This window comes from Oryx dammah, unplaced genomic scaffold (assembly GCF_014754425.2).
Source record: "Oryx dammah isolate SB20612 unplaced genomic scaffold, SCBI_Odam_1.1 HiC_scaffold_26, whole genome shotgun sequence".
NCBI classification, from domain to species: domain Eukaryota; kingdom Metazoa; phylum Chordata; class Mammalia; order Artiodactyla; family Bovidae; genus Oryx; species Oryx dammah.
The window spans coordinates 80,838,913-80,854,712 of NW_024070210.1; the positions used below are offsets into that span (position 1 = coordinate 80,838,913).

General features: G+C 56.6%; 1 protein-coding gene across 1 annotated transcript in view; it reads left to right on the forward strand.

The window, feature by feature from the left end:
- Positions 1–1,006: 1,006 nt before the first annotated feature.
- The window catches only part of HCN4 (hyperpolarization activated cyclic nucleotide gated potassium channel 4), a 44,427-nt gene continuing 29,633 nt past the window's right edge, over positions 1,007–15,800 (forward strand). Inside the window, exon 1 of the mRNA XM_040227382.1 lies at positions 1,007–1,794. Within this exon, the coding sequence (XP_040083316.1) occupies positions 1,007–1,794 (788 nt within the window). The remainder of the gene's footprint in view (positions 1,795–15,800) is intronic.

Below are 15,800 nucleotides of genomic sequence, written 5' to 3' on the forward strand. Positions count from 1 at the left end.
GGAGACCCAGCTGAAAAGCATAACCGCGGGGGAGAGGCGAGCCCGGAGCTCAGAGAAGGAGACAGGGAAACCCCGCCCCACCCCCCTATCTTGGGGTGGGGAATTAGCAACCCAAGCCCGAGCCCTGGGTTTGGGCGCGCTCCCAGCCTTAGGCCAAGGAAAGACACTCGAGGATTGAGGATTAAGGTCGTCTCTCACCTCAGCCCCTAAGGTCCGGCAAGGGTCCACCCTGCTCCCCCCGCCGGGCCCGCCTCCGCCCCCCTCCCGGCCCCTGGCCCGCGCGCCACTGCCCCTTTAAGAAGCCCAGGTAGGCAGGCCGGGCTGCGGGAGCCGCTCCTATGGCAACCCGCGAGCTGCGGCGGCTTCATGAATATTCCGGGGCGCGGGAGCCGAGGGCTGCCGGAGGGCGCTCCGGGGGAGGCGGCCGCTGATGTAAGCCCGGCGGGCCGCTGGGCTCCGCTCGGCTGCAGCTGGAGCCCCGGGACGTGCTGGCCGGGCTCGGCCAGAGGAAGCGAGGCGAGCTCTCGAGCAGCTGGCCACAAAACCCGGGCGGCGGAACAGACAGACAGCCCGCCTGCCCGCGGGACACACGCCCCGGAGGAGCGCTGGCCGTGCGCTCTGCGCTCCGGAGCGGTTCTCTGAGCGCCGCGGCTGCAGCGCCGTTTCAACCCGCGCCCATTGTTCCCCGCGGGGGCGGGGCGCCTCGAGCCCGGCCGCGCGCCGCGCCCCTGACCGCGGGAGTGAGGGAGGGAGGGAGAGCGGGGTCCCCGCGCCCAGCCGGACCCGGGAGGAGGCGCAGCGCGGAGAGCCCCGGGACCCGAAGCTGGACTAGCAGCCTCCCCGCCGCTCACAGCCTGCCTAGCATGGGCGCCTGAGGCGGCTGGCGCCGGCGGCGAAGGACGCGTCCCTGCGGGCGGACTGACCGGCGGGAGGAGCTGGAGCCGGTCCGCGGCGCCGCACCCACGCCCCTGCCCCTGGCCCGGTTCGCGCCCCGGTCCCTGGAGCCATGGACAAGCTGCCGCCGTCCATGCGCAAGCGACTCTACAGCCTTCCGCAGCAGGTGGGGGCCAAGGCGTGGATCATGGACGAGGAAGAGGACGCCGAGGAGGAGGGGGCTGGGGGCCGCCAGGACCCCAGCCGCAGGAGCATCCGGCTGCGGCCGCTGCCTTCGCCTTCACCCTCGGCTGCCGCGGGCGGCACGGAGCCCCGGGGCGCGGCCCACGGGGCGGCAGACGGCGAGGGGTCAGCCCGCGGCGCGGGCAAGTCCAGCACGAACGGCGACTGCAGGCGCTTCCGCGGGAGCCTGGCATCGCTCGGCAGCCGGGGCGGCGGCGGCGCGGGAGTGGGGGGCGGCAGCAGTCACGGGCACCTGCATGACTCCGCGGAGGAGCGGCGGCTCATCGCCGAGGGCGACGCGTCCCCCGGTGAGGACAGGACGCCCCCGGGCCTGGCGGCCGAACCCGAGCGCTCCGGTGCCTCGGCGCAACCTGCAGCCTCGCCTCCGCCGCCGCCCCAGCAGCCGCCGCAGCCGGTCCCCGCCTCCTGCGAGCAGCCCTCGGTGGACACCGCGATCAAAGTGGAGGGAGGCGCGGCCGCTGGAGACCAGATCCTCCCTGAGGCCGAGGTGCGCCTGGGCCAGGCCGGCTTCATGCAGCGCCAGTTCGGGGCCATGCTCCAGCCCGGGGTCAACAAATTCTCCCTGAGAATGTTCGGCAGTCAGAAGGCGGTAGAACGCGAGCAGGAGAGGGTTAAGTCGGCCGGGTTTTGGATTATCCACCCCTACAGCGACTTCAGGTAAGGGGGCCCGGCGACGGTCCTGTGGGTTCTCTGAGCGGTCGCAGGCATGCTTCCTGTCTTCTCGGCCCTGCCTCTCAGCCGGAGTTAACTTTCCTTCCTCGCGCTGGGAGCTTGGGGCGCCTCGAGGCTCCGAGACACCCCCAGACCTCCTCTTGCACCGCGCTGAGAACTTTCCTCTGTGCTCCAGCCTCCCAACCTCATCCTCCCCGGGTCTTGCCTCCGCATTAGAGGCAAGCTGAAAAGGTGTTCTGAGCCTGGCCTAACCCTGCCCGCAGCCCCGATGAGGCTCTGCCGCCTTAAGCCCCACATCCCGCCTCCCTCTTCTGGGCTGCAGAGTCCCCAAGTCTGCTCCAGGTCTTTCAGCCTGCAAAGCAGGGCCCGGAAGAGAGAGACTGACCTTTTGGCAGCTGGGCCAGCTCCTTGGGCGCTGACCCCAGGCATTATTATCTGCCTTCTGGAGTCCTGGGAAGCTGCAACTGGGGAGGAGCTCCAGGGAGACTGAGGTCACTGGCGCCTCAGGTCCAGGGTAAAAGCCTTCTGCACCTACCTTAGCCCTGGGCCCGCCCCTCATGCCAAGTAGTGGGCCAGGAACAGGCACCCTGGGCAGCTGGCATCCAGATGAGCAGGGCAGCATGACCTTGCTTGTCGTGGTCAGTGAAGATGCCTGGTGTCCTGACTGACGAGCAGTTGCCCTGCGCCCCATTCTCACCCCAGTGGTCCAAGCTCCAGCATCTGCTAGGTCTTTCATGGGTCAGCTATGGTTCCCTAACCCCGCCCCCTCCTCATCACCAGAGTAGATGCTGCTGAGGAGCAGATACCACTCTGGGCCTGTAGGGGTACTGTGCAAAAAGAGAGATTTGATGATTTTCTCTGAAGTTAGAATCAGCGATGCCCCTACACTCATCAAGATCTTGGGTCCTCCCTGGGCTTTCCTGATACACAGCATTGAAGTGAGGGTCTGGAAAACGTTCACTCTTTTGAGGTGGGTTTAATTCATTCTCTCTCTCTTTCTCGGGGCCCTGCCCCCTATTTAGCTCTCTTCCCTGCCTTCACTGCTTGCCTGCCAATATAAATGAACATTTTGCCAATGCAGAGCCCTCTTTGCAAACTCTAGGGAAGCTAGGTTTGTAATGAGAGCAAAGCCGTTTTCCATCCAATGAGAGAGATTTCTTGTGCTAGGAATGACCAGTCAGGCTACACTCAACGGCTTAAAATAGGTGGTGAATGGAGGGCCCCCACCTTTCCCTATTTTGAGACATCACTCTACCTAACCCTAATATCCAAGATTCCTGTTCCCAGAGGGCATGGGCATTCAGAGGACAGACTAAACAAACAGCTACAGTCCTCAATGAGCTGATGTGTGAGCTGATGGGAGACCCTCCCATGAGGAACTGTGGATGCTTCCCTATACCAGTTTCTTAAAGTGTGGCCTCCCCTCAGGTCAATACCGGAACCTGAGGATCCCAGCCTGAGCTAGGGGAGGCATGGGAAGGCGCTGTTGTCTCCTGCATTTACCCCCTCCCGGGGTGGGGGGTTGTCCTGGGCTCCTCCTGTCTCTGAACTCCCTGGTGGTGCTGGCAGGTAGGCCCTGTCAATATCAACCTTCCTTCCCTCGCTTGGCTCCCTGCTGGCTTTGTTGTCTGAAAGCCTCTGTTCAGAGTTCTCACCACCAACCTCATTGCCTGGGATGGGAGACTGCTAGGGACCAACCCCAGGTATGCCTAGCTTCTGCTGACAACAGGCATTAATGGAGCACCTTCTGGGAGCTGGCTTTTACCCTCCCAGTTGCCCCTTACCCGGGATGCTGAAGGGTCGGGGCCAGGCTGACTGCATCTATGCAACCTCCCCTGCCTTCCTGATCAAACTCTGCCTATCTTGGCATGTCTGTCTGCAGTCCCCTTGCTGCAGAATCTCCTACTAACCGCAGGCCACCTGGAACATGGCAGAGAAGAGGGTGGTAGGGATAGGGAGGTGTGGCTGCAATGGGATTGTTAAACGGGCAACCGAGAAAGGGTCAGACTGGGCTTTGAATTTGGGTTTGTGCAATAAGCAACAGGAATTGGTAGCAGCAAGTATACACCTTCTGTATGCAGCCTGATGCTAGGTGCGGTGCAAGAGAAGAAATCCAAGAAAAACTATCTGTGTGTGTGTGGAAGGGTTGTGATCATGCCTCTAGACCAAAGCAGCTGGTCTCATCTTCACAAGGTCAAAGAGGCAAGGACTATGGCCAAGTCTTCCAGGCTGAGAACACCCACCAACTCAACCCTGCCCCACCTGCCCCAGTCAACCCAGCACCCTAAGCCTCAGTCCCTTGAGTTTCAGTCACTGGCCTTGGGCCTCTATGTGGAGCCAATCCAGCTCAGGCTTCACAAGAGCTTCTGCGAGCATTGTTCAGGCCTGCTGAGGATTTGTTCATCATTTTGACGGGCAGGAAGCATTGATCCAACAGAATTGGTTTAATAAAGAATCTCCAGCAAACCATGATAGACTGAGTTTGTGGTTTGGCGTTCAGGGCTTGCTGTCACAGACTGCTTCCGGCATCTCCTCTTCCTGGGGGAGAAAAGTTGGATGCCTTTTCCACGGGCTGGACTTGGCTATGCTCTGAAGGGCCCACATAACTTGGGCCCTGTAGATAACAGGCTTTTCTTGGTTCCCTCTGCTTCTCGACACTGCCTGCTACATGCACACACACCGTGTCCTGGCTACCCCCATGACTCCTCCAGTCTCTACACGCTTGTCTCACTTCCTCTCCCCTTCTACTCCGCATTTGCCTTTTGAACCCATATTTAGGGTTTGGTGAGGGAAGAGACCAGAACATGCAGCCCCTCAGGACTTTGCTCCCCAGGCTCCTGCCCAAGGCTGGTTGGGCCCTTGGGTCCTGGGTGGGTCCTTCCTTCCACATGAACCATGTCTTGGAAGCTTAGCTTGGTGGTGGGAACCTGGAACAAATAAAAAATAGTATCTGTGTGATCTTGTTTTTCCCAAGAGGAGAGAAAAGGAGTGGGGAGGCCGCCCGCCCCCCCAATGAAGATGTACCTGGTTTTGTTCCCGGAAATTAGTCAGGGTTTCAAGTGTCAGTCTCAGGGGGTTGTCCTGAGTATGTGACCTCTAGGTGTCTGAGCAGATGTCTTGGGGCTGTGCGCGTGGCCTTGGGGGCTGGAGGGAAGTCCCTATGTAGGACATCAGTTCTAGGGCTACTCCTATGCCCCAAACTCCAGCTTGGCTCTGAGAGTGGAGACAGGCAGAAACTTGACTCTTCTCATCCCCCTGCTCATTCCATCTCCTCGCCTAAGCTTTCTGAAGCTGTGAAGAAAGGAAGGAAACAGCAGGCCCTGGAGGGTCCTTGGGGGCAGAAACAGCTGGGTCCAAAATCACATAAACTGGGCCAATGGCTGGTAGGTCCCTGGGCTGGCCTAAAACTAACTTTCCGTGCTGCTCCATGGCCCAGGCACTGCCACTGCCCACCTCATGTCACTTCCTAGCCCTGTCTGCTAGGGGCACCTGCTTGGTATATGAGCCGTCCCTGCGCCTGTTTTCCCATCCAGAAAAATGGGAATTCTGTTGCCTATGGCCAAGCCAGACACCAGTTGTCCAGCTGTGGTCACCCAGTGGAGGTAAGGTGAACTGTGAGAGAACAGAAATGCGAAGGTGAGCCCCGCCACCCTGCCCTCACTGCTCTCTTCCCTTAGTTCTGAGCAGACCAGATGGGCCTCTGTCCTTGGTTCAGGCCAGTGGTTCTGGATCTGCATCAGAGAACTGAGAACCTGCTGGAAACTAGAGAGTCTATCCAGAAAGACACACGTATCCAGACACACTTGATATAAACACTCTCAATTTCTGGGGTCTGTGGACCCCTCCTAAGTTGAAAACCATCTAGGTTGTGAACCCCACTCTGGGCCAGCTCCAAAGAGAGTCTTGGCCTGGGAGGGGCAGGGGCTGGCCTCCCAGAGCCTTCGCTGTGGCCCTCTGTAACCTGAGGCTTCCCATTGCCTGCAGGATGCAAATGAAAACGGGCGATGAGATGCTTTAGGAGGAAAGGTGCCCTGCTGGGGGACAAGTGATTTGTCTGCCTCCTCAGTGCCCTGCCTGTCTCTCTCCCTTTCAACCATGGGAAGGGTTGTTCAGGTCAGGGGTGAGGAGGAAGCAGGCAAAAGCAGGATGCTGGGCGTGGGGTGTTCTGGGGCCTTCCTGGCACGTCTTGTCCAGGACCGTGCTTCTGCTGTCAGTGTGGAAAGCCAGGAAAGACACTGCAGGCTGCTGTGGCGCTAGGGGAGGGGGAAGGGCATTGGTGCAGAGGGGAATTCCAAGGTGAGCCTGCCTGGGTGGTGCTGTCAGCTGGCCCAGTGGGCAGCAGGATTCTCCAGTGACGAGGACGTGCTCAACCTGCTAAGACTCGGGCAGGTGGAGGATGCACTGCAAAGGCCAGCATCCAGGGCAGGGCTGGTGCTCCCGGGACGTCGGGTGCACCGAAACCCAGTGGGGCCAAGGGGCCAGGACCCTCTGGGTTCTCCCCATTGCAAGGCTTCAATTCCATGTCTGGCTGCTGCAAGATGGGGCTGGGGGACTTTCTCCTTCCCAGCCCCGCCCCATTTGTTCCCTTAGCTGCTGTGAGCACCAGGCTTTGGGGCAGTCAAGTGGGCTGTCTCACACAGTGCTGGGCCGCCTGCCTTCCATGTGCCCTCCTCTCCCAGGCTGAGGGCCCTGGGCTCTTCTGGGATGCCCTCTCAGCCCAGTGTGGCCACCCTTATCCGTCTCCCCCTCCTTGCCCATCACATGGCATTTGCATAGAGCTCTGTGTCGGTTACAGTGCAGTGGTTCTCATGCCATCCTGTCATCCTACTCACCAAGGGTCTGTTAAAATGCAAATTCGGACTCTTTAGGTCTGGGATGGGTCTGAGCTTCTGCATCCTGATAAGTGTGCAGGTGAACCGAGGCTGCTGGTACCCAGCCTAGAACCATGCTGAGAGAACTGAGGTTCAGAGCGTGTGTTCCATGCATAACCTGGGCTCCCTGACTGAGTTTCTTGAGACCAGAGACTCTCTCCTCCTCTTGGCCTCTAGGACACACAGCAGGGTGAGTTCTGTGAACTGAGTTGAGCGGCCCTCAGCCAAAGAGGTCGGCACAGGCTTGGGGATGTCAGATCCACAGCCTCCCTCCCTTCCTGCATCACTGCCTGGACACTGCCGGCCCCGGATGCTGGCTGTTGGGATGAGCAGGAGGAGGCCAGGTGGCCCGAGGGCCTTCATTAATCCATCCCATCCCACTGTTTTCACAGCTTCTTGCCCCTTCAAAGGGCCGGAGGGGTGGCCGGCTGGAGAAGGGGCAGGGAGTATGGTGACTGCTGTGTTGTAATGAGATTTCTGGGAAGGAACAGATGTTGTCAGTGAGGGAGTCCAGAGGTGCCAAGCAGGCGAGCTGGTGTGAGGGGTAGCTGATGGTGGCTGGCTGGGAGGAGGACAGACACATTCAGTGAGAGCAGTGGTCTTGGCACCTGCAGAGTGGGGATCTCAAGCTTAATGCTCCCTCCCCCACCCCAGACCATGCCTAGCGGCCCCACTGGGCTGAACTTGCCTGTCACTTCTCGCTGCCCCTGCCCAACCTGGTAAGCATCCATCTACATCTCTATGACGGGGCTGACAAGTGTCATCGCAGCCTGACTGGCCCTTGTGCCTGTCACGACACTGGCCACCGTGGGGGAATTCACCCAGAGCAGAAGGTCTGGCCCCAGTCCCCCGGGGGACTTGTCATGTAACTGAGGAGGCAGCCGGCTCCAGCACACATACCTCTTGGCTCAAGGCTCTCACGAAGCTGCTGCTGCCAGCTGCTAATTAATAGAGGGCTACTGAGGCCGGCCAGGCGGTCCTGCTTGAGCCCAGGGGATGTTGAAGAATCCACATTTCGCAGCCAGAGCGGGCCACAGGGAGGCCAGGGGCACTGCCTTGGCTTCAGAGAGGATGTTCTCTGCCAGCCAGGCTTTACCAAGAAAGTATTGCCAGGGCCCTGGAAATCTGTGATCCTGGAGCCTAGGCGGCCACTCAGAGACACTCTGTATCATCATCAGTTACCCAGAGCCGGGACGAGAGTCTGCCCAGTGAGGTAGTGAGCTCCCTGTCACTGAGACTGCTCAAAACGAGACAGCAGTACTTACACCAGAGGTTGCTAAGCAGCATCCTGTGGACCAAATACAGTACCCAGATGTGTTCTGTTTGGCCAGCACAGTGTGTCATAACAAGTCTGAAACAATGTTTAAAACGGAAGGATGTCAGACAAAAATTTGGCTTCCCAGCTTCTCTTGAAAAATCGGAAACTGGCAATGCCGGCCCCACGTTCCCACCCCACGGCAGGGAACTGGAGCTCAGCAGAGGCCTTAAACTGATTTTTGGTCCCCAGTTGCCCACAGTCCCCTCCTGTCCTGTGGTCTCTCGCCTGCACCCAGCCATATCACTTGTGCACGCTTAGCTGCCTGACCCTGTAGGCTTCTGAGTTTATGACTCTGGACTCAAACCAATAGAGACCGGAGCCAGGTGGACTCACAGACCAATAACCACCACTTATGAACCACAAGCATGTGCCAGACTGTGCTAGGAGCTTCATTTCTCATATTTCACTTATTCTTCATAGTGGCCCGAAAAATAGGTTCTATTGTCTGCAGTTTACAGATATGGGAACTGAGGCTCTGATGGGGTGGGGGTGGGGGGAGGATTTGCTTGAAATCACACAGCTATGAAGCACCAGAATTTTTAACAGAATTTGAACCTGTTCTCTAGGACTCAAAACTTGTACTTGTCCCTTTTCTCTCTTCCTTCTTTTCTTTGTGTGTGTGTGTGTGTGTGTGTGTGTGTGTGTATTAGCTTTTAAAAGCCAAATTACAAAAGTAGTTCAAGAAAACATTCTCCTAAGAATGAACACATTGCAGATAATACTGAACACACATTATCTGTGTGGAGGAGCTCAGCTGGCATGGGAAATTGAACAGGCCTCAGAGTACCAGATCTGGACAGGGCTTAGCAAGCTCTTGGCCTAAAGCCTTTATTTTATAGGTAGGGAGCAGAGGATCAGAGAGGGAAAGTGACTGGCCCAAGATCATAGAGTAAGTCCAAGCCAGAGATGAAACCATAACCCAAGAAGGGTTTTGACTCAGAGGTCTTAGGGCTCCACAGCCCACCCCACCCCCAGCCAGAGAGGGGTCCAGGGAAGACTTCTGAATGGTCTCATCACTGGAACTCCTTTTTGTCTCCCCAGCCTCATGCCTGATTTTTGGACTGTTGAGCACGTTTAGGATCCGTCTTAACTTAAGTTCATCGATGAGAAGGGAGCCTTTCCATGCCTGACAATGTTGCATCTGGAGGCTGAGCGATGCCTATCCTAATCCCCACCCTGGGGCTGCTGCCCCTGGGGATCTGGACTGGGATACTTGCCCATCTGCTCCCCCTGCACAGCCTGACATGGAGACCTTTGGGATTTTGGAACTACATCTGGATGCCACTGATGTGTTTGGGGTTCAAAGGGGGAAGGGAACAAGTAGCCAGTGGTGTCTGTGTTTTCTCCACCAGAGAAATATATGGTCATGGGGTCTGTGAAGAAGTGGAGTCGGTCTGTGGTTTAAGGCTCAGTGTGTGACCAGGATCAGGGCTCAGCCTGGGACCAAGGTAAGGCCTTGGACTGAAGTGAGGAACTGGAGTACTTGAACAGAGCCTTGGAGCCAACCTCAGTGCCTCCCTGAGACACTGGGGCTGGGGACAGGGTGGGCAGGTTGCCCATTCCATCCTCTGTCCTGCCACCCCTACCCCCAAAACCCTCCCTTCTTTTAAGCTCCCAGAGCTCCTACACCTCTTAGCATCTGAGCCAGCTGCCTGTGGTCTGCTCAGGGAGGTAAAATACGAATTATAAATACTCAAAGGTTCTATTGCTGCCGAAGCCAGAGCCACCAAACCTCACACGTGCCCACTCCTGCCATGCTCTGGTCTCTCATTGTCTGGGACTGTGTCTATCTTCCCAGCCAGGCAGCCAGCTAGTAGCTCCTGCAGAGTAGTGCTCAGGCTGGGCAGAGAGATGTGCTGGCTTGGTAGAGGCACTCCCTACTTCCCACTGCATCCCCACCTCTGGGCTCCCACAAATTGCCGAGCAAGTGGTGGGACCTCCAGGTCTGCTCTCGGCAGCTGCGGGGGCCTGATAATTGGCTGATGATGATTTTGTGTCTGTCTAAGCATTTACCCGTGTGGGTGGATATGTTATGTCTGCACAAACGAGGCTTTCAGAAATTAATACATAACACAGGACTGGCTAATACCTTGTCTTCTGGGCTTGGAAAGGGGTGAGTGAAGGGAGGTCGTGCCCACTGGGAGACCAGATGCTCCAGTCCAAGACTGTTTTCACTCATCATGGAGAATGGGGATCTCTACCCATCTGGCAAATAGGAGGGTAGTATTTCAGCTCCTCTTAGGGTCCCCTGGTCGGGTTTGCGGGAGAGCAGACAAGAGATAGACCAATTTGGACTGATGGTCAGGGAAGGCTTCCTGGAGGAAGCAGAGCTGAGCTGGATCTGAAGGAGAGAGAGACCCATTATGCACGCTTTCTTGGAGGCAAGTGCCTGGGAGCTTGAGCCGCCTGACTGGGTATTGTCAGACAAGGGGGGCAGATTACTCCAAACCTGCCCTTTTGGACCTGCATTCCTGAAGCTTAGCCCTTGAGGACTCTGACCCCATGGCCCCAGGTCTTGCCCCCCAATGGTGCCTGAGTATGTATGTGTGCATTTGCAGGTGAGTTTGTGTCTCTCTCTGGCCTCTGACCCTGGGTCCTTGCAGCCCAGGCCAGCTCTTCCAGGCCTCAGCCCCAGCTGTACAGCCTCTGAGAAGACTGCCTTCTTCTGTCATCCTAGGCCCGGAAGGGAGATGTTACCACTGTAATAATGTCACTGAGTGTGTGGCCTGGAGCCCAGAAGTAATTACCCTGCGGTTCCCCATCACAGGCTGGAGCAGCCCCTGTCAATGATTAACCTGAGTCCCCAGCCACTTGACGCCAAAGCCAGCCATGGGCTTCTCCTACCTACGATTTGTCAGAGGAGACTGGGGGATATCCCCTTCCCCACGGACAGGAAAGAGCCTCCCCCTCAAGCCCACAAGGCTCCTAAATGCCACTGGCAGCTTTTTGAAGAAACATGGTCCAGGAGGGGAACTCTGCAGCTGTGGCCTGTCCTCATGTAACATCAGGGCCAGCCCAGCCTGGAACCCTGGGCCTCTCATCCCAGGCTTCCCCGGCTTGTACCTGTCCACCCTCCCACGCTGGGTTTGCCTTCCTGACCCTCATCCTGTTCTGCCGGGTGACCTCAGCAAAGTCCTTTCCTCTCTCAGGGTCCAGCGTCATAGCTCAGTCTGAGGCTGAGAAGGGAGCAGAGCTAATTGGCCAAATAGGTATTGAACCCGTAATCCTGACCCCATTAGTGCAAATTGAGCCAGCAAAGCAGGGACCGCGCCGCTGACAAGTAGAGCTGATGAGAATCTCCTGCCCTGTTTCCTGAGACTCTGAGAGGCCCATCCAGGCGTGATCTTGGATTTACATGGCCCCTGTGCTCCCAGAGTGTGTGTGGGGTTCCTCTTTCGGTGGCATCTCCACCAGCCCCTATCCTGGGGATCAGGGCCGGGGCTCCCTAGCACATTGTTCGGTTATGCTGTGTCTACTGCCCTCCACCCCCCGGCCATCAGATCACAGCCCCTGTGGGGTTGGAGATTAGGCTTTTCTCTGGGCAAAGGCCCCCACACACCCCTTCCTCCCAGTCACCTCTTCTCTGGGGTCAGGGCCGCTGTCCCCTCCTGGAACCTCCAACATGGTCTCAGTTCAGATGGGGGATCCACGGAGACCGGGTCACATGAACAGCTAAGGCTGGAAGAGTCCTGCAGGGCAGAGCCGTAGGACCATTGGCTTTGGAACTGGCAAGGGAAGGAAATGCGACAATGTCCATCCTGTCCCAGAGGCTCTGGGGAGTCATCCTCCTGCCGTGTTGCTCCAGGGCTTCTGTGGACAGAACCGAGGGAGCCAGCTGGAGGAAGAGGCCAGGTGAGATCAGGCTCTGCCCCATGTAGCTGGGTGGGCTGAGCCACGGCCTTACCACCTTGGCCTTGCTCTCCTCATCTGAAAATGGAGCTGGAGAGGGATTGGGTTTTAGCATGACCCCCAATCTGAAACTGGTGGTTGTAGAGTCACCTGGGAGCTTTCTGCAATTATGGATGCCTGGGTCTCCGTGCATGAGGCTCGGGCAGGTAGAAGTTTGGGAAGCACCCAAGTGAGCTGGGCACCCCGAGTGCCCTTTCTGCGCTAACCGTCTGCCGGTCTCCAACTGCAGTGTGTTCACCATAGCCCTCCAATGCTTCCCAGAGCCTGGTAGAGAGATACCTCTAAGCCATTCATGATGTTCTCCTCCCCAGGGAGTCATTCCCTTTCCTTCCTCATGGCAGGAGCAAAGAGAATCATAAAACTCTGGGCCTGTTGGGACCCCAGGGAACATGGCCCTTGCTCTGTGTCCTTGTCAAACTGTGTTTTCCTGGAGGGAAGGCAGAGTCCCATCCAACTCATGTCCCCAGAGCCCAGGCACTCCCGGGAGAACCCCATCCTAACAAGAAGAGGGGCCCGCAGAGAGAGTCAACGTTTAGCCACAGCCCTCCCCCCGTCCCCGCTGGTGTCCTGTTCACCCCGTCCATCGCCTGCTTGGCCTCAGGAAGTTCCGCTCTGAGTGCATCCCGTCTCCTCCTCGATGAGGTGTGCCTTCCTGCAGGAGCTGGTGAGCCCTACTACCTGATCGCCCCTGAGCTTGTGCTCACGCGCGACTCCGCAGCAATATTCTATTTTTACTTCATTCTTCTAAGTGGAAAGAGCTGTGCTTGAGCCTTTTTTGTTTCTTGTAAGCCAGCTGAAGAATTTCTCCATTGCTGGTCCCCTCTACAATTTCCCCCAAATGGTCTGAGTGAAGCTCAGAGAGGTTGGACCACTAGCCTTAAGGAACATCCTGGCAGTTCAGGGTCATTGTAGAGTAGGTGACCCCTGCTGTATAGTTTGGGGTGTGTGTGTGTGTGTGTGTGTGTGTGTGTGTGTGTGCATGAACACACGTGCATGCTTTTATGCTACTGTGTCTCTGATGAGTGCACAGATTTAGAGTCTCCAGTACAGGGCTGAGGCCTTCAGAGAAGCAACGGGTTGATGTCTTGGGTGTTCCTCCTGGCCAGGGCTGGGCTTGGCTGTGCCGTTGAGAAGGTGCAATAACAATCCTTTCCCCGAGGAACTCTTTCCTCTGCACCTTCATGGCTCCCCATGTCCCCAGAAGAGTCCTGACTGCTCAGTCTGACAGTCAGTATGCCCCCATCCTTTCTTTGGGTCAGGATTGGGTTGAGGGAGGGAGTGTCATGGTTTTCTGAGATGGGCACTTTTCTCTCAGCAAGCTTTCCCCCTGGCCAGCTGCCCTTGGCTAGCCTCTGCACTGCAGAGATCCATGGAATCAGTATGTCTTTAGAGAGTGTCTGGCTCCATCCTCTCATTGTACCAATGGGGACACTGAGGCAGGGATTGTGGGCACACAGCAAGTAAGAGACTGAGATGGATAGAACCCAAGACTCTTGGCCCCTGGTCTAGCTTCCTTCTGCTGGATAGCACACACCTCCTTCTTGCAACCACAAGGCCAGCCTTCCTGACCAGTGGGCACTCTCAGGCCCTGTCCTTTTTGGGGTTTTTGTGCCCAACAAGCCATGCTGCTCCCTCCTAGGGGAGGGCTTCTTGAAGTGGGACTGAAACCGCTAGGTGGCATTTTGGGGGGCCCCGAGGAGCTCCAGTCCTTTATGTCTCAGCTCAGAAAGAATTTCGTAAGAGGCAAGTGGTAGATAAGAAGTGATTTATTAGAATAGGATGCTTGTGAGGCTTACAAGTGGGAGGGTGAGAGGGTACCATGCCAAGAACTTAGTAGGCTACAGTTTTATAATCAAAGGAGACTTGGGGAAGGGGGAAAACCACCTTATTCCTCATTCTTGGGTAGACATCATACTTCCATCATCAGTTCCTCCTCTATGTTGTGTGGGAGAGTTTTCTTGTCCCCATATGGTCAAGCCAGGACTGTCATGGCACTATGGAAAAATTATCTCAGGTCTCAGAACAGTGAGGGTCTTTCACTGTGAAATGTTCCCTTTACACACACCTCTGGATCCCCTTAGTCCTGAGGCCAGGACCTGCATCTGAGTGATTATAAGAATAATAATGATGATGGTAACAGCCAGCATGTGCTGATTACTTGCACTGTGTAGTACATTATTAATGTTATCTCATTGAATCATCTTGGAATCCTGTGAAGCGGGATTAAAGGTCTCATTCTGTACACAAGAAAACAGACTCAGAGAGGTTGAGCGATTTGTCCAAGGCCACACCACCAGGTATCCAGACACTAGAGAGAGTCACTGCTGCACTGCCTGCTGGGACCTAGCTGCTCCAAGTGTGGTCCCTGGACCAGTGGCCTCAACATCGCCTGGGAGCCTGTAAGCAATACAGGTGTCAGCCCGCACCCCGCACCCAGTGAATCCAAGTCTGCATCTTGGTAAGATTCCCCAGGTAATTTAGGCACTGTGCCATGTGATTAAAAGATCACAGAAGGGGAAGGGAAGGTTCTGGCAGTTTCAGCCCTCACACAGCTTACCTTCTCCTTGGGGAATGGCTGCAACTTGCCCTCACTGTATGCTGAGGGACGAGGACCTCAGCCCAAGACTGAGAGGGACCAGGGAAGAGGCAGGGGTAAAAGGTCATTTTGTCTGCGTCTTCAAAAAAACAGAAACAAAGCAAATTATGTTCTTCAGGTAATAGCGCGTCCTCACAGGAAAGTGAGTTCCCCAAAATACTCCGGAATCCGGATAACCCACCATAAGCCCAGCGCTAGCTGGACGCCCTTGTCTGAATCGCACTGGTTGGGAGGCAGCCTCAGGCGGCCGGGGGAGCAGCGACCTGGGAGCCCTATGATTCTGAGTCAGAGAGTTTGAGGTGGGTTAAAAATAGGGCCCTAGTGGCCGGGCGGGGGTGGAAGGCAGCGATTCATCTGCTGTAGGGGAAGACCCCAGGCTGGGTCAGGGGAGGGTGGACCAGAGGAGGGGGGCTGGAGGGGGGCGTTTATTCCTCTCGGAGCCCGGAGTTGAGGGCGGTGGGAGGCAGCGCTTTCCAGTGTGAGAGAGGCGTGGAGGCCAAAACTGCCCGACTCCTGCGCCGCGTCCCCCTCGGCTGGGCTGGGCCGCAGCTCTGCCTCGGAGAACGAGACAGGAGAGCCTGTGGTGGGGAGGGGCTGCTCCCTGCTTCCCAACAGTTGCTGTTGGTTGTGGGAGAGGGAAGGCAGGGAAGGTGTCCCACGTATGTGCGTTCCCGCTCGCGGGGCGTGCGTACGTGTGTGTATGTGTGAGTTGTGGGCAGGCACGTGGTCTCCTTTGCCGGTTACACCTGCCCTTCAAATGGCCTCCCTCTGTCTCCTCATCCTTAACCGCCTCCAGAAAATCTGCTCCTCCTGCCGTCGCGTTAACACAGCACCTTTGTCTCAGCGCCTAGGAGTTCCCCGCGGACCCGTGTGTCTCACATTAGCGGATTCTTCACCGCGTGGGTCACTGATCCATGATTAATTTTTTTTGGATTGTTTTTCTGATTAAAAGGTAATATTTGCCCATTATGGGGAATTTAGAAAATAAAGAAAGCTATAATATAGAAAACAAAAATCACCCATAATCCACTACTTAGAAATAGCCATGTGAATTCATTTTTAAAATTTTTGACAGTCACCCTCTCCCCCCTACCGCAACAGTCTTTAATACACGCATTTATTGAACAATAAGACAATTTTACTGAGCCCTCACTCCCCCCACCCTTCTCCTTCTGGGTGCAGCTATTGTGTCTACATCTGGGAAAAGGAAGAGGTGTCATTTCTGCTCTTGGGGAGCACACAGCAGGTGCGAAGAGACGAGACTAATCCTGGGTCTTCAAGGCAGGGGCGACGTAGG